The 27,272-nt window shown below is 37.4% G+C and overlaps 1 protein-coding gene across 2 annotated transcripts in view; it reads left to right on the top strand.

Moving 5' to 3' along the window:
• side-VII (sidestep VII) overlaps positions 1 to 27,272 on the top strand; it is a 761,931-nt gene that overhangs the window by 90,658 nt on the left and 644,001 nt on the right. For both annotated transcript variants that reach the window (XM_065226466.1, XM_065226467.1), the window contains exon 2: positions 4,008 to 4,959. In XM_065226466.1, coding sequence (XP_065082538.1) covers positions 4,746 to 4,959 — 214 coding nt within the window. In that variant the 5' untranslated portion in view covers positions 4,008 to 4,745. The remainder of the gene's footprint in view (positions 1 to 4,007; positions 4,960 to 27,272) is intronic.

Consider the following 27,272-nt stretch of genomic DNA (forward strand, 5'->3'; position numbering starts at 1 on the left):
GAGTGTCCCCGATACTCTAATAACGCACATCACTCGACCCATCGTCGTCTTGACCAAAATCCGTACTCGTGTATAATCTGCCATAGCTGATCTCGGAATTACGGCTATTTAACGGTTTTGAAGAAAATCGATGGCCTCCATCTTAGATTCAAAATGGTGTATTTCTATCCGGCCTCTCTACACGGCCCCCTGTTCCGGAAATACTCACATTCCACAGCAACATCCTATATCGGCAGGTTTTCGAGCATATAGTATATTCAGGAAGTTTGCATGCACACTAGCGCCACGTAGTGAGAGAGTTCTGAACTAATATGAACACCATCAGGAAGACCGTGGTCATCTGAACAACTTCCCTAATAAAAATAACCATAAAAGAGAGCTTAACGACGTGTTCGGGGTATCATCCAAACCATTTGTGGGATAGTTTACCCATCCGGGATATTGTTCGTTTATGGTATTTGTTTATTAGGGTTTGCTGAAGACAGTTATCTTTTATATGGCCACAGCCGAAATTTCGTTAAAAATTTCGGTAAAAGTATAGAATACCGAACGCTTGGTAATTATCAGTTTTATTCAACTGTCAAATTTTACCGAAAACATCGGTACTTGTATGCCGAGCGTTCAGCTTTTATTTTACCGAAATACCTCAAAACAAGAATAAATCTTTTACCAATCCTTCGGCAAACCGTTCATGGACATATTTAGCTTTTGGCGACTATCGTCGAAATTTCAACTCAAATTAATTGAATTATTCAGAATAGCTATAATAATAATACATAATTAGAGAAAATTCTGTAAACAAGTCTTTATTCAAGTTATTCGCACAATGACACATTCTTTCTCACTCTTCCACTCACCCATCAGTGTGCCCCGGGACTAGTTGTTTGCAGAAAAGGTAGCATAAGGTAGCATATCTTTAAATCTGGCCGAAAATCTGACGTACGTAATTATCGTGGTATAGCCATTATCTCTTGCATTCCTAAACTTTTCGAGGCAATTGTCAACGAAAAATTATTTCTCCAAATCAAAAATAGAATTACTGACATGCAACACGGCTTTTTCAAGGGTCGCTCGACCTCGACAAATTTACTTGAATTTATAGACTATTCATTGAATGCAATGGATAATGGAAACCACGTAGAAGCTCTCTATACAGACTTTAGCAAGGCATTTGACCGCATAGACATACCAATGCTACTTTTTAAATTGCAAAAAATTGGAATTGAGTCAGGGCTCCTAAAATGGCTTGAATCATATTTAACTAACCGCCAACAAATAATTAAATTCAACGGAAAGAAATCGAGTCCAATTCAAGTCACTTCAGGGGTCCCCCAAGGCTCTCATTTGGGACCTCTTCTTTTTATTCTATACGTAAACGACATTTCTTTCATTCTCAAAAAACTTAAATGTCTTATTTATGCCGACGACATGAAGCTCTTTTTGGAAATAAGAAATGAAGAAGACATCAATATATTCCGGAATGAAATACACATATTCTACATATGGTGCAAAAAAAGTCTACTAGAATTGAATGTAAAAAAATGTAACTTAATATCATTTAGCAGGAAAAGAACAACTTCAAATATTTCAATTGCACTAGGAAATCAAAATGTAGAAAAATGTGAAAGAGTTAGGGATTTAGGAATTATCTTAGACTCTAAACTAACTTTCATAGACCATTACAACACAATTATTCACAGGGCAAATAACATGCTAGGCTTTATCAAGCGCTTTTGCTATAACTTTCAGGACCCATACACAATTAAAACACTATATATCGCCTATGTGAGGTCAATACTGGAATATTGCAGCATTGTATGGTCTCCTTTTTCAATCACGCACGAAGAAAGATTAGAATCCGTACAAAAACAATTTCTATTATACGCTCTTCGTAAATTAGGTTGGACATCATTTCCTCTTCCATCATATGAAGCACGCTGCATGCTTATAAACATACAAACATTAAAAGAGCGTCGTGAATATGCAATGGTTTCATTTGTAAACGATATCGTTTCGCAACGCATTGACTCCACAGAACTTTTATCAAAATTAAATTTCCATGCACCTACTCGGCAACTCCGAAATCGAAATGTATTTGCCATAAAACATCATCGTACAAATTATGCAAAATATGGGCCATTAAACCGCATGATGGCCTCTTACAATCAATACTGCGAAACCATTGACTTTACAATGTCTCGGCATAAACTAAAACAATATTTTTACTCCATAAGGCATTATAACTCATAAAAAATAGGAAAGCTGACACTGCTTAATTTTTATTAAAGAAAAAATTATACTTTTAACCTTTTGTCCAAAGTTGACGAAATAAATAAATAAATTTAAGAAAACAAAACTGTATTCTCATATGTACTAGTCTACGTTGGTTGACGAAATAAATAAATAAAATAAATATTCAACCGGGGTTATTATGTGTACGATTTCAACGTGCCACGAGAAACAAATAAGCGTAGTTTTAAACGAGTTTTATGTTAATTTATGTTATTCGTTAGTTTTGTATTTAGTTGTAGAACAAGTGTCATTGGGGTAAACATTTTACCTGTTGACTGATAAACAATAAGAGCAACCGTACCAGTCGTTGCCATTTGCGGCACTATTTTACTTACGCACAGCGTTTCCATTTTGGCTTAATCACTCCTCTCCGCGTTGCTATCAGAGTCATAATTTAAGTTACCGTTTTCCACACCGGCAAAACAAACTTTTGACGTTCATTCGAAATAACAACCGTCTGATGCGTTGCTACCGGGTTGCTAAATTTATGAACTCACTACTTCCCAAGGTGCGGATTGCTATTTCCCCCACCTGAATAGCAACCACCGGTACGCAAGTAGCGTTATGCTATAGGTTGGTAAATGTGCCTTATTTACTCATTGGTACGGTTGCTCGAAGCCATCTCCTATCTGTATAAATTTGTAAATCTGAAAACAAATAAAGATTTATTACTTACAGAATAGTTGACGCAGTTGTTGGCTTAAATTGAATCACACGCAACACTTAAAGCAACGCAACGGACGACTTACTCTCTGCCAAAACAGCTTACAATAAATGTGCACAACTGACAGATACTTCTTCTTATTTTCAATTGCCGAGGTTCGTCACTTTTAATTACCGAAATCGGTGAAGCAAGATTTTAACGAAATTCATGGTAAACCATTACCGAATTTCAGTAAATACTTTCATATAAACAAAATTCATTAATTGTATGTACCGATATTCAGTAAAAACATGTTTTCTAACGAGAAATAAGCAAAAATCGCGTTTTACCGATTAAGTTCAGCAATCTATTTTACCGACATAAAAATATAAGATTAAGTGTGTACATAATGTACGAGAAGTTCAACCATCTATATGGTCAGGGTTAATCCACCACATTGAAATTACTATAAGCTGTGGCTATCCTTATTCGCGGTTCTTTATTCACGCCCCCGTTTACTGGGCAATAAGGATTCCTGACTGTACATAGCAAACAGGATTCCAGGGGTGCATATTGTCTTTCCATCATTGGAACACCAACACAGTTTAGTAAAAAAATACTTTATCTTATTCCAATGCAAAATGCGACAGCTCTATCCTATACATTCAATTCACACTAATTCATCCAGCGATAAAAGCACATTCAGCCAAGACCCTGAAATCGATTAAAGCTGTTATTGAAAAGACCCGATATGCAAATATTCCATCATTACGAAACCTTTTCCCGTTTGGATGTCCTTCCTCTAGTGGCTTTTCTCAGCTTTCCGATTTCCATCACCGGTAGCCATAAGCCATTTGCCGTGAAATTCCCAAACGAGTCACAAGGACCACCGAGCTCTAACCGTCCAGTCATCCGAAAAATTCAACTTCGTTCGGATCTACGTTTTTTCGGAACTTGCAAACTGTGGAACCCCCTCGGAGGAGACACGGGTTAAAAAGCCAATTTTTTCAGCAGCAATAACACCTAGGAGCAACTTTCTCACTCTTCTTTACTCTTGTTTATCAATTTACAGGTGTTACGTATTATGGAAAACTTTCCCGTTGGAGTCACGTACCGGGTCTATACCCACGGATCTCCCTGGAGAGGGAGATGCAAATGACGCCCGTCGTAAGTCGAACTCGGCAACGGGCGGCAGCAGTATCAGCAACATTTGAACCATCCCTGCCGTCGAGTGGATATCGGTCCCACGTGGAAGGACCCTTCGACAGAGGTGGGATAAAAAGAAGGAAAAAACATACACAAGACAAGAAGAGGTGAAAACAAAATCCAAGCGCAAATTTGCAAGTGATGGTATTATTGGAATAATTTATAATAATATAATCCACTTTACCCGAAGCGCGACTGAGAGCAAGAAAGAAGGCAAAGTAAAGTCAAGAAAACAAAAACGAGTACCAGAATGGGAAAAGTTGCTACAGTGTTGAAATAGACGTAAATTTTGATGCAAAAAAGCATAAAGAGGGTGAAAGTTTAATCACCTGTTGTAAAACAGAGGAAAAGTGTAACAGGCGGGTGAATACTGTTTTTTTTTCGCAACGGGCTAATGCAAGCTTAGACTAGATATCGAAAGTGTGTGAAAAAAAGTTTTGAAATATTACACCTAGTGAGAGTGACGTTTGGGCATTGGGTTTATGGTGTTGAGTTTTGTGCTTCGATGTGGAAGGAAGAAGAGCAAAGTTGATTATGGTAATCTATCGGTCTCAGGAGCGGAAAAGTTTCGAGATTTCACCAGCACGGTAGGTCACAGCAGCTAATGCAACATCTGGCGAGCTCGTCCGACCGTCGAGTGAACAAAAGTTGCGAACGAATAACCATTTCGAAACGTCGGACAAAAGTCCCGACCTATCAAAGACAACGAACGCTTCGGAGAAAAGGTAGCAGAATGGTGAATTTCAACGAGTTTCCCGGGCAGGTGGTCTGCCTGTTGCTGGCAGTTCTGGTTCAACTGGCAACAAGTGTTAAAGATGGTAAGTATTTTATTCTACCCCTTTTCTTGTTATTAGGTGCAAAGAAATTAATATAATAGCGGGAATTGCTGCAAAAAAATTCATCTCATTATGAACAGTTTTGAATAACTTATGCTTTTTGTGAATAGCTTTGTTATTTTTCATGGTCTGTGGGATTTTTTCTGGAGCCGCATAATTTAAGGATAATTTCCATCAAACTTAAAAGCATTTTCCAATCATATAACCTGTTGTAAGGCCATATAAAGCTTGCGTGTGGCATTGTCTATAGGCCTCCAGGCGTAAAAGTTTCTAAACTAAACAGTATTTTTGAGCTTGCCCTTGAAATCAGTGCTACTGAATCTCATTTCGTATTGATGGGTGATTTCAATATAAGTTTATGTGACACTTCATCACATGTTACAAACAAACTAATCGATATGTAGTTGAAGATGCTAATTTCAAATAACAGATTAAAGTGGTAATTTTTTATACGATAGATGAGGAGATGAAAGTATAGAGTTGATAGTTCCGTTAGAGTACGGCAGTGTGAAAATTGTATATAGAGAGTAGAAAGCGAGCAAGGACAACTTTTTAGGAAGGTACAAATCGGTTTGATCATCTCTCTTTACCAAACTCCCCCGTTGGAGAGGGATGGTGAGGGGTACCCCCCCCCCCCCTCACCACAACTGGCAAAAAGAGATGATAACCGACTCGCTCATGTACCGACGATGTGTTTGAAACAGGTCTATCAATTTTGACCGCACTCAAGTTGCTATCTGAAGGAAGGCATGCAGTCGTAGGTTTGGAAATTGCAGTTATGGTTACCTCTACCATGGTATGTGCTCCTGTCATCGTCGACTTGACGATGAAATTTTAGCTGGTTAAAATTTTAGGTTAAATCACTTTCTGTTAAAATTTAACCTTCTTCCCTCACTTGTCATAAATCAGGCTGGAGTACATCTTTTATTGATTGTGAACTTGGAAATTACACTTTTGACGTTAGCAACATCTTTCAATCTTCTATAGTAGGTGTTAGCGATCATATCGGCTTCGATTACAGAGTTAGGTATCTCATCAACGTCCAGCTGTGGTTTGAACAATATAATATCACAAGTTAATCCTAGTGCTCCATGGATTAATCCATACATTAAAAATCTCTTCCAAAAACGATCTGAAGCTTATGATAAATGGAAAACAGATAAATCCAGTGCAGCCAAATGGACTGCTTTTGCAAGGTTGCGAAATAGGTCAAACCGCGTAGTGAAACAATCTAAGCACACTTACTTCTCTCGTCTCCTTAAGCCTTCGCTTTCTTCCAATAAACCACTGAAAGCACTTTTTTTGCAACTTTCATGTACCTAAGTTTTTTCTTCCCAGAAATTTAGTATTGATCCTAACAATCAAATCTGTGAAGGTTTTAAAATATTTCATCTTGGGTTTTTTTGAGAAAAAGCGTTTTGAAGTACACTTAGCCATTTATTAAGGCGTTTGTGGACTATTGACTTAACAAAGCTGTTACGGATCGAAACAAATTCGGCTGAAAATGATTCAAAAGAGATTAAAGTAGTCAAAATACTACATTTCTTAGGGGGTGACCCCGGCGTAATGGTTAACATCCATACCTCTCATGCCAAAGTCACGAGTTCAAATCTCACCCCCGGACAAGTCACGAATGACCCAAGTAACTATAATACAAAAAAAAAAATAAAAAAAAAACTACATTTCAACGGTACAGTAAGATTCCTTCTTTGGTACCGTAAGATATCGTTACCTTGTTATGATCTCATAATGTTTAAATTAATTAAATAGTGAAACTCTTGCAAACATCTATTATTAGTTATTTACAATATGGAATTTCGGGGCTACCGGAGGTTTCGGTTGACCAACTTTCACAAAAAAAGACCTAGGCACTCATCCATGAGTTCATCACCAAAACAATATCTCATATTGTCCAAAACCTTTAGTTGATGGGAGATTAACCAGCCTTCGGCTAAAAAACTCAATAATAAAGACATAAAAAAAAACCTTTAGTTGATGATCAAAATTGCATCCTTCCAAAAATACACGTTTATCAAGCAATGGCGTTTATCAAGTACCTACAATGGCGACCAGCAAATCCAAATTGCGGATGCCGAGTCGCATTTGCGGCAGCCACCCAATTTGAAGCGTAATTGGGATCATTCCTGGCCGCGTTGTCTTTCCTCATAACTGATTTGAGGCCTGGCTGAAAAGTTTAACAGCTGGTATGTCTCATACGTTTACACAATTTTACCGTCTGTAATATTACAAAAGTATAGCGTAAAGTTATGTCAAATATAATGCTATGAAGATAACTAGCTGGTAAATACTGTCTTATTAACACTCACATTAAGATCGATTTTGTATGGAATTGTTATTTTATAATTCGATAATTCTATAATTTGATGGTCATATCGAGTTTTATAAAGTTCAATATGTTTAAAAAACCAGCTCATAACGATGTTAAGAAACTGGGTCAAGCTCTACTTTTAACACCCGAATGATTATTAAAAAAGAAAGCCAAAACTAAAGGCCTCAAAACGCTAAAATGGTTTAGAAACGTCAAAACACCAACAAGGCCTCACAATCGCTAAACAAGATTAAAACGACATAGAATTGCAGCATAAACGCTAAATTGGTCTACAAATCTTATCAACAGCCTGAAAATCACTGCTCCCATAATAATCATGACACGTTAAAATGGCCATAAAATACCCAAAAATGGTCCAAAATTTGAAATAAGTCAAATGGCCTAGACTTTCCAAACTGGCAGTATAATGCCGAAATGGCTTTTAAATTGATTACTCCTGTATAATTTTAAAATCAGATGTATTCTACAGTACATTTTTCTGAATTTCTGCGACCCACCTGAGGGTAGCCTGTGACCCACAGATTAAGAAACGCTGCTCTAATGCTTTTTCCTACAAAGTGATCCTTAATTTCGTCAGCCAATTCGAAGAGATTCTGAAATTTCCGGTTTTCACTACATGTATGACGTTTCCCAGGAGAAACCTGCGTCAGACATGATTTCTACACACCCGCACAACTCGACAGTCAAAATGGTTTGAACTTCTTTTTAACATCTTTCTTCTGGATATTTGTGAACCTCAATTTTCATAAACTGATTGTTTATACCGGTAAACGGCAATGTAACATGCGTGAGCCGTAATCACACTATTGTTTTAGGTGGCAAACTCTAGTTTTTTACGCCTTTGCAGCCTGCTCACATTTCATAAGAGGAGCGTAAAAGAGAAAAATATATCACAATAAATTCTCTCTATCATACCTGTTTTTCTAAACATGGAGTGGAAGTTGTTCCACCAACGACCCGATGAGACAGCTTATAGAAGCTACATTCAAATTCAAATCCCTGTTCAGAAGTTTTTCCTTGATTTTGTTGAACTTCGATGAAATTCTACAAACTTTCCTGAACTTCTTTGAAGTTCGCAGAACGTCTCAGAGTTTGTCATTTTTTTTTGGATTTCTCAGATATTTCTTAAAGTTCACAGTACTTTCCTAATGTTAGTAAATTTCCCTGTGGTTCACAGACCATCCTAAAGTTTGCAAAAATTTCCTGGCGTTTAAAGAAATTTTTGCAGAGCATCATTAAAATTCACATAATGTTGCTATAGTTTACAAAACTCTCTTATCTTCGTAGAACTTACCAGGAGGACAATTAACTCGCCTGAAGCTCACAAAAGGTCCCTGAATTCGGCAGGATCTTCTTGAAGTTTACAGAACTTCTCTGAAGATCGCAACACATATTTAAAGTTTGAATAATTTTCCTGAAGTTTGTAGAACTTCCCTGAAGTTCAATGAACTTCTCTGAAGTTCAATGAACTTCTCTGAAAGTTGCTCTGATTCTTTGGAGGAGTGTCTTTAAAGTTTGCAGAACTTTCCTAAAATTCACTGTATTATGCGCATTATCGGTTAAACAATTTCCAAACAAATTTGTCATGGTTGCCAGAATTGATTTTCGAATTTATTTAAAAAAAATCCAAGCAAATTTTCCACCCCTGAGGATTGTAAACATCACCTTCGCCACCTACTGAGTACGGGATACAACAATTTCGGATACTTACTATCTCCTTTATTGAGCTCCGATAAAAATCTTTTGACGATCATCGCTTCTAAAGCAGCGTGATTTTTTTTTACGGAGCCGCTTTTCCAAAGCGCAACAAGCGAATTCTTATTTTCTTCGTTAGATTTTTTTAATTTTTCCAGATTTTCTACACGATACATCTGCCAAAAAAAAAACAATTGACACATGACGAAAATCAATGCCTACTATGATTACGTGGCTGTCTTGGATTGTCCTGCTCGTTTCGTTTTCTTTTACCGAAGACAACATATCAAGAAGACTGGTAACTCTTCTATTTTGTCATACATCCGCTATGAGACAGGCACAATAGCGTCATCTGCCACTAAAAGGTAAATGCTTCGATCGAATTTTATAGCGATGATTCCAACCCCAGGAGAAAGGTGTGTGTATTTGCTCATTTTCATATTTGTTGCTTCCACCTTCGCTTAAGCGCAGCGCTACTGTATCTGTCGGTTGGATTCTGGCAAAGTTGCCAGTCTTCTTGATATGTTGTCTTCCCATTTACTTTTATGAGGGAAGAGAAATTAAACAAAAAGTTACTCTAGCAACAAATATTAATTTAGTTGAAGATGCTAATTTCAAATAACAGACTGTAGTGGTAATTTTTATACGATAGATGGAGTAGATGAAAGCATAGAGTTGATAGTTCCGTTAGAGTACGGCAGTGTGAAGATTGTATATTAGTTGACAAGCGTAATTAGACAAGCGAGCTATGTAATTAGACAAGCGAGCTAGGACAACTTTTAAGGAAGGTACAAATCGGTTTTTTCATCTCTCTTTACCAAACTCCCCCTTTGGAGAGGGATGGTGAGGAGTGTGGCGGGGGGGGGGGGGGGACACCCCTCACCATCCCTCTCCAAAGGGGGAGTTTGGTAAAGAGAGATGAAAAAACCGATTTGTACCTTCCTTAAAAGTTGTCCTAGCTCGCTTGTCTAATATCTATATACAATCTTCACACTGCCGTACTCTAACGGAACTATCAACTCTATGCTTTCATCTACTCCATCTATCGTATAAAAATTACCACTACAGTCTGTTATTTGAAATTAGCATCTTCAACTATGTAAATCGTTGACTTCACGTAGAAGTAATACTAAAAACATATAGTCAAAGTAAATATTAATTGATTGTGTGCAAAGTTGTCATAATCAATACGGATCTTATTTGCGAGTCAAAGAGAACTCTTAAATGCCATTTAGATTAATTCAATAAACTTTTGAACCTTGCTTGACTGCATTTGTTCGATTCGTAATTGTTTGGTATCGGCAATAGTCCATATACGCCTTCATAATCGGCGTTGTAAACTTCAAAACACTCTTTCTCAAAAAACCCAAGGTGAAATATTTTAAAACCATCACAGATTTATTTGTTATCCTGTGATGAAAAAACTGAGGTACAAGAATGTTGCAAAAAAAAAGTGCATTCAGACATAGCGTGTGACGTGTGTAACATCACTGCCGAATCATTGAATTAGTTCTTCAAGTTAAATCAAGTGCCTGTTACTTTTGATGAACGATTTATGGCTGGTAGGTCCTCGTCATCTCTGGTAAGAATGTAACGAATGAAGAAGTCCTGGCCGAATGTAATGCCGCGTCCAGTGATTATATCAGTTTTGACCAGTTACCAATCAGCTTTTTGAAACAATAAACTCTTGTTGTCATTCTTCCTACCGTAACGAACTTATACAATCACAATAATAACTTCAACATTTCCACAGCTTTGCAAGAAAGCACGTGTTGTACTTATTGGCTAAATTGATAACCCAATGAACAACAATGACTGCAGCATTCTTCTTCTTCTTATTCGCATTTTCAAGCTTATTGCTTAGCGCATTTTACCTTATTGCGTGCTCCCAACTTAGTGTTCTAAATGCACTTCCACAGTTATTAATTGTAGGCTTTCGATGCCAATACCAATGCATGAATTTGTATATTGTGTGGCAAGCACAATGATATTATATGCCCATGGAAGTCGAGAAAATTTCCAATCCGAAAGATTCCCTCGACCGGATCGGGAATCGAACCCACCGCCTCCGGCTAGGTAATACATTGCCTTTACTGACTAGGCTATGAGGCCCAGCCTGCAATTTACAAAAAAATTGAAAGTCTTCTGACTATACAACTAAACGATTATCTGATTCATAATATGTTACTACGCCCTTTGCAATCTGGATATCTAAACAGCTTTGATTGAAATAGAAAACGATATAAAAACTCACTTGACAAACGTAATCTAACGGTTCTAGTTCTTTTGGATTTAAGTAAAGCTTTCGATTCTATGAATCATAAATTGTTATGTCGAAAACTACGTAGCTTTTTCTATGCCGATAAAACTTCTGTAAACTTACTTTCTTCATATCTTACAGGACGAACGCAATATGTTGAATTCAATAATTCAAAATCAGAGCTTTTGAATGTAACAAGTGGTGTGCCTCAAGGGTCTGTTCTGCGTCCACTGTTATTTTCCATGTTCGTCAATGATCTTCCAAGTAATTTAGATTATTGTGCTTACCATCTGTATGCTGATGATGTTCTGTTATATCAAAAATCAATACGAAACTATCGATATTAAATTGGCTCACTGCTTGACTAGCCTATTGGTCCCAAGCAAATCGATTGACGTACCCCATTCTGGTTGAAATTCTAGTACTAATCTATGTTTGTTTTGATTCGCTATGAAAGTTTGACAGATAAAATGAGGGGTTCGTGGATTTTCCTAGGTTTCGAGGGGTGCATCGATTAGCTTGGGACCGAAGATAGAACCAGAGCTGAGCCAAAAAGTTGAGCACGTTTATTCGCGACCTTCTGGTCTTAGATTTGCCTCTATAACACACCTGTGTAGAGCATCGTGCTTCGACCGTCACCAAATCAGAATTTAACACCAACGCGACAATACAGGCTTAGAAAGCTCTCAAATAACAATTGTGCAAGTGTAGATGTGGTAATGTCAAAACTAAACTCGAAATAATAAAAAAAGGTTCAAAACAGTATTTCGCAACAAAAGAAATCAATCAAAAAGTTGAATTTAAGAAGTTGCACAAAGGCCTAATATTCAGAATCAGGCTTGCAATTGCTCATTACAGCTAAAATGCTAGTTTTCGTAATTATGAAACTATGGGATACTATAATGATAATTTTTATTTGTTAGAAGCAAGAAGAGGTGGTAAAGTTTGTGTATGACATATAAAATTTGTCAATTTTGCTTTCAGAAGGTCACAACCAGCGATTTTATGATCGCTGATTGCTCGCTCATCGCGTTGCTCATCGTTACAGCTAATCGCTATTGTGACCCTCTGAACGCTAAATTGGCATGTTTTATGTGCATACGAACACTTTACCTTTTTTTCTTGCATCTTGTAAATAAGAATTATCATTGAAATATCTCATAGCTTCATAAATCCGGAAAATAGCATTTTAGCTGTAATGCGCGTTTGCAAGCTTGTTCAGAATTTATTCAAAGTTCGATTCCTAATTTTATTGGTCAGGGCTAACCTAGCTTTTGAATTTGGCTAATTGAGCTTCAATTTTCCTAAGAACTTTAACAAACAACGACCAATAACTTCTGACCTTATTCTTCCAGGCGCACAGTGGCACGAATATGAATAAAGACGGTCAAAAATATTTTCTACCCTTTTTCGACGTTTAAGAGACTGAGTGTCTTGGGAGAAGTTGCTCAAAATTATGTCTCGCATCTTTTGAAATAAACACCTGAATAATCTTTAAGCTAGTATTACACATCCAAATTCTAACTTTTTTCAGTTACGAGATAATGCTTCCATGTCTTGCACAAAGTTGTAGAGCAGTTGATTTTATGAACATTTGCTATAGACACCAAATTTCAACATCATAACTCTGCAGAGCTATAATAGATTTTCTTTTAAGACTACCTTAATATTGGTTTTTTGAGTTAATTAGTGCTTTTTTCAAATTTGATCAATTTATCATGTTCTAAGAAATTGTTGGCATCATTAAAATATACAACTTTGCTGAATACACCAATGCTTTTCATTGAAATCAATGTGATATACAGCCCATCAAGCGTTTTTGTGACGTCTTATTCAACGGCTCGAAAAGAGGGTGGGCGGGCCCTGGCGGGGTCTAAAACTGGTTGTATTTTGAAGATTACCTTATAAAATAGTACTTCTGAAAATTTCAGCGTTGGGTACTGAGGGGTACCTAGCCAAATCTCGATTCGAAAATGTCAATATCATATACAGCCCATCGGACGGTTTTGTGACGCCATATTGAACGGCCCGAAAAGATGGGAGGCGGCCCCTGGCAGGGATTAAAACTGATTGAATTTCGAAGATTACATTATAAAATAGTGCTCCTGAAAAGTTCAGCGGTGGGTATTGAGTTATGAATCAATGATTTTAACCTACACATGTTTGAACTTGCAAACAGGCTTGCAATTGCTCATTACAGCTAAAATGCTAGTTTTCGTAATTATGAAACTATGGGATAATATAATGATAATTTTTATTTGTAAAAAGCGAGAAGAGGTGGTAAAGTTTGTGTATGACAAATACAATTTGTTAATTGTGCTTTCAGAAGGTCACAACTAACAATTTTATGATCGCTGATTGCTCGCTCATCGCGTTGCTCATCGTTACAGCTAATCGCTATTGTGACCCTCTGAAAGCAAAATTGACAGGTTTTATGTGCCATACACACACTTTAACTTCTTTTCTTGCATCTTGTAAATAAGAATTATCATTATAAATATCTCATTGCTTCATAAATCCGAAAAATATCATTTTAGCTGTAATGAGTATTTGCAAGCTTGCTTGCAAATTATTTAAATTATTAAGCTTAATCTGGAGATGTATTTAATGGGTTTGTTCTTAATGTGTTTGTTCTTCAGTGTACCTACATTGATATGTACATTCATTGCAATATTGATACTCATATGTTGATATTTGCAAATATTATAATGCAAGCTAATAATATTGGTTTATTCCTAGCCCTTTATTATATACAATATGGACTAAAATATTTGCAATACCTATCGGTATAACTTTCAAGAAAACTAGAATAAATGATAAAATTCTGACTACGGTTCTAAAGGGTTCCATCTTTGGACCTACCCACCCTACCCTCTTTTCAGAACATGGAACGTGACTTCACAACAGATGTTTGAAATTTCCACGTGCACATCGCTGAACGCTGCTGCAGATGACTATTTTGCGCTTGACGTTTTGGCGATAGCAAAGAGCGGTAGGGTTTATTTAATTATCTAGGTGAGATTTTTTTCACGAACAACTTGTTTTGAAGTTGTGGTTCAAAATGAATTCATTCATCTTTGTCGGATGGAATTGTTCAAAGTGTGGGCGGAGAAGATCAAAATATCAAAGTTCAGAATATACAGTTGATTAACAAACCCATTGATGACATTTCAAGATAATACATTTTTTATATAGTTTTAAATTTTATCATGAGTAAGTAGCAGGGTGTCCCAAAATTGCACTATGTCTGGAAATCTGGGGGCTCAACCTCCAACTGATAGCTAAAGGTGTTACAAACAAACATTGTATGGCGGCAACTCTGGGAAATGTTGTTTAAAGGTCGCCTTGACGCCCACCCTCTTTTCGAGCCGTTGAATAAGACGTCACAAAAACGCTTGATGGGCTGTATATCACATTGATTTCAATGAAAAGCATTGGTGTATTCAGCAAAGTTGTATATTTTAATGATGCCAACAATTTCTTAGAACATGATAAATTGATCAAATTTGAAAAAAGCACTAATTAACTCAAAAAACCAATATTAAGGTAGTCTTAAAAGAAAATCTATTATAGCTCTGCAGAGTTATGATGTTGAAATTTGGTGTCTATAGCAAATGTTCATAAAATCAACTGCTCTACAACTTTGTGCAAGACATGGAAGCATTATCTCGTAACTGAAAAAAGTTAGAATTTGGATGTGTAATACTAGCTTAAAGATTATTCAGGTGTTTATTTCAAAAGATGCGAGATATAATTTTGAGCAACTTCTCCCAAGACACCCAGTCTCTAAAACGTCGAAAAAGGGTAGAAAATATTTTTGACCGTCTTTATTCATATTCGTGCCACTGTGAGGCGTTGGTCCAACGGTGGTTGTTCTCGGGCGTCTTTCCAGCGTTGGAAGACTTCAGGCAGCGAAATTTCTTAAAATTTTCACAGCGAAAATACTCTTGTAAACTGTATCACGTACTCCACCATATGGACCGATAAATCGGATGATGTCTGTTTATAATCTACTTTCTGAAATGATAGACCTAAATATGCCTCCGTTAAAATTGAAGCAGCTGCGAAATTATAGATCATAAGTTATAATGTTAATATGTAGTCTACGATTTGATTGATTGACGAATAAATAAATAAATAAATGAAGCAATTATTTACACTGCAGACGATTTTGCCTAGATGCAAAAGGCCTTTGTTTCGCCTGTTTCTTCTGTGGTGACAGAAGCGAGATGAAATTCGCCATCAGTGCGAATCACAACATCATCTGTTCTCTACTTATGGCTGTACGACTGCGCCCATTGATTTAACACGCGGCGGCTCTTTATCCAGTTTTCGCTCCTCAAGCCACTGCAATAAAATACTATCTAAGGTACACACCTGTGTAGAGCGTCGTGCTTCGACCGTCACCAAATCAGAATTTAACATCAGCGCGACAATACAGGCTAAAAAGCTCTCAAATAACAACTGTGCAAGTGCTCAAAGAACACTGAGTTGAGGGCCGGCGTAAAATTCCAGTAGAGACGTAAAATAACAAAAGAATAAGAAGAAGATAATAATATGATGATAATATGGAACTGCCATTCACTGTAGTAAGACAACTGTCGGTAGCCTGTGGACTATCCTCGCTTTTCGACTTGATCAAGTTTTATAACCTCTGATTGTACTCAACCTGCCATCCATTGAATGAAGAGTCAAAAACGGTTTGGGTGAATTCGTGGGCAAGATCGGCCACGTGCATCCACGGGATAAATGAGAATCTCCCTTCAACAACAGGATCATACAACCGGTCAAAAAACAGTCCATCTAACAGGAGGACGTCCCAATGAGTGGGGAGAAGAGCCCACCCTCTTTTCACGAAATGTTAAAGACAGGGAGTTGACATTTTCACTCTCCCCATCCATTTCGCTTCAATTGGGTACCCTGCTGGATCCTGGGTACGGGACATCTTATGTTTCATATAATAATGAAATGAAAGTTAAAATAAAAAGAAAGGAAAGATCTCATCCGATGTTGCAAAGGAATCCATGACGTCTTCTTATTCGCATTCCATCTTATTGCTTATCGCATATTAGCTAATTGCGTGCTCTCAAACGTAGTGTTCTACACACTTAGAAATAACTACTTTTACACGAGACGTAATCCATATTGTACGTAAATCATGGAACATAAACAAACATTTCATGTAAAATTAAGTGTTCTCAAACCGAAACATAAGCAACTCGACGAAGAGTACGTTTATATGAATTGATTTTCTCGTTTTTTTTCAACTGATTCTTATGTCAAAACCTAAATTTACACGACTTTGTCGTAGTGTGTAGATGCACTTCCACAGTTATTAATTGTGAGCTTTCGATGCCTGTATCAGTTTTGCATTAGTATAATTGTGTGGCAAATACAATTATACTCTATGCCCAGGGAAATCGAGAAATATTCCAACCCGAAAAATTCCTAGACAGGACCGGGAATCGAACCCAGTCACCTCCAGCATGGTCTTGCTTTGTAGCTTCACCTTTACCGACTGAGCTAAGGGAGGTCCCATGACATCACGATGATTTCGAAGAGCTCCAATAGATATGCTGCAGCTACTTCTTCAACTGGTGTTAAAACTAACACCAAATTAGAAGGAGATGAGTGCACAACCCAATTCTTACCTTAATTTCCACATTCACACACTTTTTCACATTCACCACCACTCTTTCCGTAAATACATAAATAGATAAGAAATAGGGGAACAAAACAGCTGAAAGTGATCAGAAATAAATATTTTTCGCATAATATAATGATTCTACCCCTATTTAGTTACTTCATACTTCTATCTGTTGAACGCTACATACATATAACCTCCCTTTCCTAAACTAATAGGTGCCTGCTAGACTTAATAAACCTAACTCATCCTTGAATCATGTCGGTATTTAAAACTATTCCAAGCAAATCTCCGGTAAGTTATCACATCTTCTCAACCGGAATTTTCCCACCAAAAACTCCAGCTACATTCATACTTCTTCCAAAATTGACGAAGACATGACTCGTTTATCTTTTCAACCTGCCTCTTCACCACTTAGAAGCAAAACCAAATCAACCACGAATTCAACAACGCAGCACCGAGAAGCCAGGATGGTAAACTGCAGTTTCCATTTCTCTCGATTTTCGACGGTCGGCGACGTCGCTTCTTTTGCCTCTGAACGATGCACAAGTTGTTCATTAAAGGAAGCTAATTGCAATTAAAATGGATGTTTAATAAACGAGCACTACGTGAGGGAACGTCGGGATCAATGAGTGGAAGATGCAGCGGAGGAGGGGTCTGCACCAAAACCGGAAGCGTCAGATGAGTTTTGCACCTTTTGCCGCATTCCTTGGCTCGAAACTTTGCTGAAGAGGGCTTTTCCCGAATAGCTGTGCCGGTTGATTCTGAGCTTGTAGAACAGTTTAAATTATACTACCATGAAGAACGTTGCTTTTGAACGTGGATGAAAGAACGGTAATCTATTTGTGGAGTTTCTAATTAAAACAATGGACTGAGCAGAAGTGTTGTAGGTAGACGTGTTCACTATTTTGGAGATGTTTAAGATTCATTGAACCACTTCAAAATCTTGGTTATGGTCCTAAATGAAGACACTAAAGCTTGGTTTAGATGATTCAAGTCGGCATTCAACTGACACTAGGCTGAATGTCATTAGACTGAAAGCCATTAGGCCGAAATTCTAATAGTTGGTCACTTTTTATGGTACGGCATATGTATTGTTCCAGATTAAGAAAATAATTAGCAGCAAGCTCATTCAGGATGTCAGAAAACATTGCTGCAATATTGTTGGCATATGGTTTAAAAAAAGGAAAAATCTGCTATGAAAAATATTGAACTAGACAGTTCGAAAAAGTAGTGCAAATTTCTGTTCAGTATGATGCACATAAATGGAGCGTCACATATCATATAAGTTTACATTATATATCATGTAAAGTTCTGAGACATTTCATGCAATGTATCAAATATTGCATACAAAAGCCCATTGTTGTTAACAATATTGTTTACAAGTTGCTCGGTTGTGTGAAATGAAATACAAGTTTACGTGAATGACTGTTTACATCACAATTAAAATTCAGAATTTTTATCTGTGTAGACAAGTCATCAGATAGAAAATTATGAAACTCAAAAGATCCGCTCATTATATATAAATATACTAATTTTTGTTATGATTTTGATATTAAAAACAAAAATTTAAATAAATTTAAATTCATGATTTTGTAATGCTTTCAATATGCCTTTTCAGCCAGAGGTCATAAAAAACTCACAAGATAAATGTTTCAATAAATACTAAGGTTAATCTTTCACTTTTCCAAGTTCGATCTAGTGACCCAATCGGCCGATGGTCTCAGTGGTATAGTTGGCCATCGATCAAAAAAAAAAAATAAATAATTAATAGACTTCTCTTACATTTGTGAATTGCACAAGTATTAGTGCAGAACTTTGGGTAAATTCAAAGGATTTCTTGCACTAATACTTTTGCATTTCACAAACGTCAGAGAAGGCTACGTAAACAATGGCTTCTTCTGTAAATTTCTCGTAGTTCAAAGTCAATCCATGCAAGCAACTAATTCGGATAGGGGGACTCTCCCTCTACATAATCATCGTGGTGGTTTATTTGAGTGGTTTTTCATTCTCGAGAAATTCGCGGAAATAGTCATTTTTTACGTTATCGACATTGACTCTTATGAAACATTGACGTTTTCTACTACTCTGCAATTCTTTACTCCTACACGCTAACTTGAAAGTACTCATTAATGAATAAAAAAGACCCAATTTTACCCATTAATGAGTATCTGTTACCCATTAATGATTAACAATTACGCATCAATGGGTAACAGATACTCATTAATGGGTAAAAAATTTACTCATTTAATGAGTTAAGCCCCTTTTCTTCAAAATGGGTCTTTTTCAACCATTAATTCCAACCAAATTTTCGTTTCGGGTGGAATTATAGTTTCTATCGAGCAGGAAAATGTCCGGGTTTCAGATAAATTTGGAAGATTACCACCTGGTAGTTAACCATGACGGTACAGCATATCAAGAAGAACCAGTATATTTATGTCTACAACACAAAACCAGGAAGTGAATGTGGAAACTATTTTTGTATTATTTTGCTTAAGTTGTAGTTCTCGTACCGCTTGGAAAGATAACGCTATTTCATGAAGGAGATGGCTCTGAAAGAGATATAACAGTGATGTTCATAAAGCCAACTCGTTACTAAATGCGTTTCATCAGAGTTCCGATCGCGGATGACTGTTACTTATCTTCTCCCAGGATCTGTTGTGCGTTCTTTGTAAACAAACATTTGTAGGCTTTCGCCAACCGATGGTCGCCCACGCAAACCAACATCATCGGGTAGATGAAACATTCTCCTTCCCGGTGATATTGTTGGTTTACGTGGGCGACCTTCGGTTGATGAGAAAAGGGCCTATAAAGGTTCGTTTACAAAATGCTCGTGAATTGTGTTTGGGGGTTATAGAGCTGTGAATGACTGCCCGCTAAAATTGGTCCGGGTAGTTCACTGTGGAGTGCTGTCCGGTAGCTGGGAGCGGACTAAGGTCAGATAGGTGACCGGGCATCCGACGGTGACCTCACTGTTAGCAGTGGTCGAGATTTTGCACAGCTCGGCGATGCTGATCTTGTCGCCGTTCATCTTTCAGTGCCACCAACACAGAACTTACGACTGATTTTTTTTTTTCAATTTGATTGGCACTCCGGTTTGCACGTTTGTCGGAGACAGATAAAACCGTCAACTTCAGCAAACCATAAGTATATTTTCTTTTAACCCATCATTCTGATTATTCTCAAAAGCAAAATATGCCTACCTCTTCGTCTGAATAACGATCGACTACGTCCACCAGAAATTCTTTCATTCGATGCAATGTTTTTCTTCTTTTGTTAAGAATATTAAACCTCATAAAATATTCATCCTCTGAATCTGATGAAGAGAATTCAAACAATCGAAATAGTACTTCCATTCCAACCTCTTTTTTTTTTGCAAAATTGAAAACTGTAATCAGCTGTAATCGCTGCGTCACGACGAAAACGAGAGTTTTGACAACCATGTATTTTGGATGTATTGGTGTTTTGTGATAAACATATAACTACACCGTGAATTTTTCGAGTGCTACACCATCGTGAGTGGTGCAGAAAAAGTGTTACACCGGTGTAGCACCAAAACCAAAAACGAACGGTTTCGGTGTAAAAGTGTTGCACCGGTGTAGCTACACCGCAAAAACGAAAACGACATAAGTCTAATCTCTTTACACCACTACAGTACCAGTGAGACGCCGTCCCTTCACGCAAAGCTTGACAGTATCTTATGGGATTTTCATAGGAGTGAAAGGGTAAGGAAATGTCCACCATGTTTCACGCACAGACTGACGTTTACAGATAGCAAGTCGGTCAGAAGCCAATCAAGAGCGTTATTAAGCAGTAATATTTTTCAATGTCCTTTTAGTAAGTCAACTTATGAATGTTATAATTTCCGCACGAAATAGTCTGTTGATGGATATTAACGTTTGCATTAAAAAAAACCGAAATTTTTCTGAAAAAGCTTGACACAAAACTAGGGTTAATGTGCCAGTTGTGGTCCTATGTGTGGCCCTATTACACATTTTACATTATTTTAATTTTTTTCTGATAAAAGTTTCGAACATATGTTTTGCCCTACGCAAATAAAACCATGATCATTTATTTCAAATTTTATTTAGGCCCTAGGACCAAAAAATGGACCAGTAGTGTCAAACCTAACCCTACGTAAAATAGATCCAAACGAATACTTTCGTTTGTAAACAGTGCTTAATCTTGCTAGGAAAAATAGCCGTTCCTGGTATCTTAAAAACAAGTAGAAGGATCTGTGCCTAGGGGCACGAACGGAAGCTTGACGTAGGACTGCTAGTGGACGCAACATATGTGAACATTTAGTTCTTTTAATTGATCAATCATCAATTATCTTAACTTTTCCCGTTTTTTATTTGCAAGTGTATCAAATTTGTAGTATTTATTTCAAAGAGAAAGTAGATGCAGAGAATCCAAGGAACTGTCAACTTGAGTATTTTCGATTCATCTACGCGACTTTAAAAGGTTTATTTTGAAATTTTAGTTATATATGATTTTTTTAAGATTAGTGCATTTTGGAATTAAAGTGTATTCAATTCACCCCTCACAGGATTTCCTTCCAAATTATATAAATGGGGCGGGACGGAAAGTGTCGTTTGTGCAGAATATGTAAACAAGGAGGGACTTCGAGAGATTGAACTCGTGAGAGCTAACTTTCTCACAAATTTGATTTTATTGGCTTTCTGGGGACTGAATATACACCCAAAGCGAATTATTCCCACTTCTCTCAAATTCTATATGGATTTTTAACACTTCCTACCAGCGTGTTCTGGAAAATGGTCGGACGATGATTAATCTCACCAATACATTCGGGCCTACAGTTCCACACCTTCTATGGAGACCAGGTTGAGCCTTGATAGGTAGCTGCTTGCGGGAACTGATGACCTTGACATATGTCCAAATAATACTCTTAACAAATTTATGGTGGTCCTGAAACAAACCGTTTTGTAGTGATGGTTGAGCAATGCTGAGCTGAGCACGACGAGCTAATGATTCCGATCCTTCTTCCTCCTTCTCTATGGTTGCTCATATGAGAACTGCGCTCACTGCTTGCAGGCAGCCTTTCGTTGTTGTTGTTGAAAGCACTCCTGCTGCTGCTGCTGCTGCTGCTGCTACTACTGCTGCTGCTGAACTGGACACCACCACTTACGGTGATTGAATGCGCACCGTTCAGTGGGACCGCATCGAATTCGATTTTTAAGTCTGTGTTAGGGAGTGCACTGTTTTCAGACATTCGGTGAAAATTTGGTCACCATTGCAACAGTTGGACATTTGGTATTTTTCAATAGTGACCTATTGAAAATTAACTAAGTGTTCATTTCAGCAGATTGGTAAATAAATTTCCAATCGTTTGGCTTGTTTAGAATTAAAATCTATCTGCTATTGGTCGAAACCTGACCTCTTTTCGTAATGCTGTGCATTTTGGTTTTTTGAAATTGCGTGGATTCTAAAGATCCTGTGGAGATCTATCTAAGCCTGATGTATGTGTTGGTAGAGGGAAAACTGTAAACTTTGCGGAAGACGATGTCTAAACACTCGAAAGCAATTTTGTGAAATATGAAGTAAAACCAGTCCTAGCTAGTTCTTCATGATGATTTTGTTTTATTTTATTTATTTGTAAAGTTGCCGGGAAATACCAGCTGGCGATTTTTTTATGATAACTCCTTACTTGAAAACAGGCAAAAACTCACAAACAGGCTGCTTTTTCATGGTATACAGTGTGATAATTCAATAATCAATAAATTATCTCAACATTTAGTGCCAAACCATTCATAAATTTTGGTAGCATACAAAACATTCTATAATCCACATTAAATTTTATATGTAAGCGCCGATTGGGTAAGGTTGATTGATTAAACGAAAGAAACAAAACGTGCGGAATGAAAGCCAAGGAAAAACTAATTGCACCAATATATTCAGGCCTACAATTCCACACCTTCTATAGACAGGTTGAGCCTTGATAGCTAGCTGCTTGCGGGAACTGATGACCTTTGACCAATGTCCATGTCTATGTCGCTTGGCATAGATGGCCGACCCGCAGCGACTCACGAAGAGCTACTGATTCAGATCCATAGCATAGCGGTGCACCTTCTTCCTCCTTTGATGGTTGCTTATGTGGGGTCTTCAGCTTGCTGCTTGCAGACAGCCGTTCGTTGTTACTGGAGAACAATTTTCAACGCCACATGCCAAAAGCACTGCTACTGCTGCTACTAATTTCGACGACAGAACACCACCACACAGTGGTGTGGTCGTTGGGAGCGTGTGGTTCTGAGTATGGCGATGAGTGTGCAAAATATTACGCAATTCCATCCTCCCTATTCGCACGCGCCCGAGGATCGGAGGAAAATTCCACTTCGACTTGTTTCGTCTACTTACTACTCTCTGACGACTGTGCTGGGGAAGCAGCATATGCATGTAGGTAATTGGTGGATTTGTAAGTTAATTCGACGCTTTTGGACAATGCTGGACATTTACCAGTTTTTCAATAGTTTCTTGTTAAAAATCAACATTCGGAAGCATTGTTATCGATGCGTAGCCATATTTCTGGTCGATTGGTGATAAAATTGTTGAAATTGGACCAGATGCAGAGTTATTAACGTTCAAAATCTTTCTTAATTTGTTACATGTTCCATTTTCGGTTTTCACAAAGTGTACCCCCATATAGAAATCAAAGACGTAGTCCTACGTCAAAAGTAGCTGGGAGTCCCCACTTTATGCCATAACTACAGAAAAACAATACGTATCGCTTAAAAACTTGGGCTGTAAACCGATAACATGCACACTTAGAAATGATAAACGACTTCTGTAATTTTTACCGAGCTTTGAACAGCTGAACTGTTCGGTAAAAATCAGGCATTTTAATTTATAGAATTAAAGCTTCGAAACAAGGAAAACTTTACCACAGTGACAAGATTCGATTATTTAAACAAGGCTGATAGTGTTTTGAAATAAACATTTAGTGAAACAGCTTTTGAAATGAGGGTCAAAGTTTTATAGAAAATTAAGCGTTTGAAAGTTCGGTAAAAAATTACCGAAGTCGGTAATAATTTCTAACTGTGTATGTAAGCTTACAATTACATATCAGGATTGATAGTTGCATGGAATATCATCGAAAAATGTCTACTTATTAAATGCAAACGATAATATATGTCTTGCTGTGCAAAGCAAGGTGATGCGTTTGTAAAATCCAGCTATACAGTTATAAATAAAGGAAGTAAATAGTTAACGATAAACAAAGACATAAGTTCAGAAGTGCTTCGAAGTAGTAGAATTATAAACCAGGTTATTATTATTTTGAAAGAATTGACTACCCCTTTGATTCTCTTTCTCATTTATCTGGTATAATCAAATTGAAAGATCGAAGTCTTTCTATGCCACTTGAAATCATTGAAATAACAGCCAACTTTTCCTGACTAAAATATCAGTGCCAAAAAAGTGCGACTTTATAACAAAATATTTTTTTTTTAATCATTTATTTAGCGGTGCCGATGGTGTAGTGGTTAGCATAACTGCATCACACTCCAAAGGGCCTGAGTTCAATCCCAGTTGGCACCGTCAGGATTTTCTTTGGCATAATATCTCTGATCACGCCTTTCTTCGGAAAAGAAGAAAAGCCGTTGGTCCTCGGTCCATGAGTTGATGGGTCGATAAATAGGGTCCAGGTGTGAGAGTTGCCTCACTGGTATCGGTAAAATTTGGAATCAGTATGGAAAACAAGATCAACGGATCCAAAATCAAATAAAAAACATCATCTAGTTAGTAGCTTCAAATGTCATAAGAGTCATACGGAGCCGAACAACATTAAAACAATTTTAAAATTGATTGATTTCACTACATATTCCGTACATTTCGTATGAGTGACGATTCACCGTGGGCTTGCTCCTTCTACCTTCAATTCATCTCAATTTGGCCAACACTAGATGTCCAGCCTCCACTTAATCCATTTTCTCTGCAGTCAAGATGTAAGATTCTATTACAGATTTGCATGAAAAATTTACAGAGTTTGTAATGTTTCACCACATGAACTGATTCTATTTGTGGTCGTCGAAAGGTTTTTTAACTAATTGTGTACTTTTCATGACAGCCATAATTTCGAATAAAGTTCGTTTCACTAAATGCCCTGCGGCTAGAAAATCATCTCGTGAATAATTTATTCGAAAATATTAATTCTAGAAAAACTTGCTTGTACGCTACAACGGCGGGTAGTGCTTAGTAAGACGAATATTTGATCTAAACACTACTTAGAGATGAACTAGCCTAAGGCTAAAAATCTCTTTAATAAAGATTTAAAAAAAAAAATCTAAACACTACTGCCATTATATTTGTTGTAAGAAACATATACAGAGGATGTCAGTTATCCTGACCTGCATTTATTGTTCATGCCAATTTGCTGTGCGTTTACAATAGCGGCCTGGGATAGATCATAATATGTTCTCTCAGCAGGCTCATCTGTTTTTATTTTTTGGATTTCAAGCTTATTGCTTATCGCATATAAGAATATAACGTGCTCTCAACTTCTACATGCACTTCCACATTTATTAATTGAGAGCTTTCGATGCCTGTACCAGTTTTGCATTAGTATAATTGCGTGGTAAGTACAATCATACTCTATGCCCATGGAAGTTGAATTTCAGCCCGAAAAATTATACCGGACCAGGAATCGAACCCAGCCACCTACAGCATGGTCTTTCTTTGTAGCTGTGCCTTTACCGACTGAGCTAAGGGAGGTCCTGTTCGAGCATTTTTCATATTTTAACAACAATATCGCTTCTAATGTCACAATCCTCCCAACGCGTTCTCACATGTTCAAAAGCGAATTCGTACTAAATAGAATATAATAAAACGGGGATAGGACGTTTGGCATATGGACGTTTGGTGGAATGAATAGACGATTGGCCGAATGAACCTTCAACCGAAAAATATGTATGAATATGTATGTGGTGAGCCACTTGAACTAATATTTTTTTTTATAGATCTTTCGAACTTTTGTGATAGCTTCCAGACGAAGTGATGTTTAACACTTCGAGATTTTTCAAGACTACTCAGAGGAAACATTTTTGAGGTTTTTTTTGATTAAGTGAAGTTATTTAAAAGTGCCTGGACCGTGGTTTTATATTCCTAAAATAGAATAAATTTCGTATACCCCTCAAATTTAGTGTTTTGCAGTTTGTGAAGAAATCAATATTCAACATTTTAAGTACGTATTTCTACATAATAATGTAGTCTGGATCCATTTCTCTCCAGGTACGGGTGAATGTTTGACTGAGGCTTGCTGTACTCGGGTGGCGTTTAGAACAGGCATTGGCCTTTATGACGCGCCATATTGAGTAATCCAGCGGATTAAGATCGGGGCTGGATGGCGGCCACATATCCTTCGCCCAAAACGGAAGATGTTCCTGCAACCACTTCTGCGTTCGAGGTGTGGCATGGAGCCCCATCTTGTTGAAATACAACATTTGGCTTCGGACCGTACTGTTTATTGATCCACGGAAGAACATACTAACTTAAAATCCCGACGTAGACCTTCGTGTTGACCTTGTCGCCTTCTGGAATGAACACAGGGTCAATTTTTTTGCCATCGGAAACCACCAATCCAAACACCATAACGCTAGCAGGATGCTTGGTCAGATACACGTTTTTGTGCTCGTCGGCCACGTCTTTTACCGGAATAGAGCTAATATACCAATCGGTTCTGGAATTTAATACGGGATCGACGGTAAACATGCTCTCGTCGGTGAACAGGATTGCCGGATTTTTTCGCTTAAGGGGAGGTTTACTTGGATTTTTTCAAAAAAATTGATTTTTTTGCATGAAAGCTACAAGTGTGTAGAATATGTGGCCAAAAGGATTTTACGATCCGAAACATATTTAGCGAGTTATGGCGCTTTGAGTGAACCTTTGTCATGCGCGCTGAGGGACGCTACAAAAACTTTAAACGCGTTTTTCTCGAAACCATATTTTTTATAACAATTTAGAGCATAGGGCTTGAACAAATGATCCGATTTACAATCGGAAAATTGCGCTTTGAAGGATACTATTTTTTGTATGGCTTATACCTTAAATGAAAAAAAAATGTTAGTTACTATTTTTTAAGCAAGGTCAAAGTGAGAAAAAAGGGGTAAAAAAAGCACTAAATTTTCAAATGTCCATAATTTGGTCAATTTTTGTCGGATTTTGTTCTAGTTAGGTATAAGCCATAGGGAATATTATCAACTTTAACCACAATAAATAATTTTCATTTCAGTTCACCACCAGAGGGTGTGCACTCGAAGTTCTGCAGCAAAACCTGACTGACACTCCTCCACGCGAGCCGCCATTTTGAGCCGTCATTTTGTTTTTTACCTTCA

Source organism: Ochlerotatus camptorhynchus, unplaced genomic scaffold (genome assembly GCF_037179485.1).
Source record: "Ochlerotatus camptorhynchus isolate MF236.1 unplaced genomic scaffold, CSIRO-AGI_Acam_v1.1 ptg000251l, whole genome shotgun sequence".
NCBI lineage: Eukaryota > Metazoa > Arthropoda > Insecta > Diptera > Culicidae > Ochlerotatus > Ochlerotatus camptorhynchus.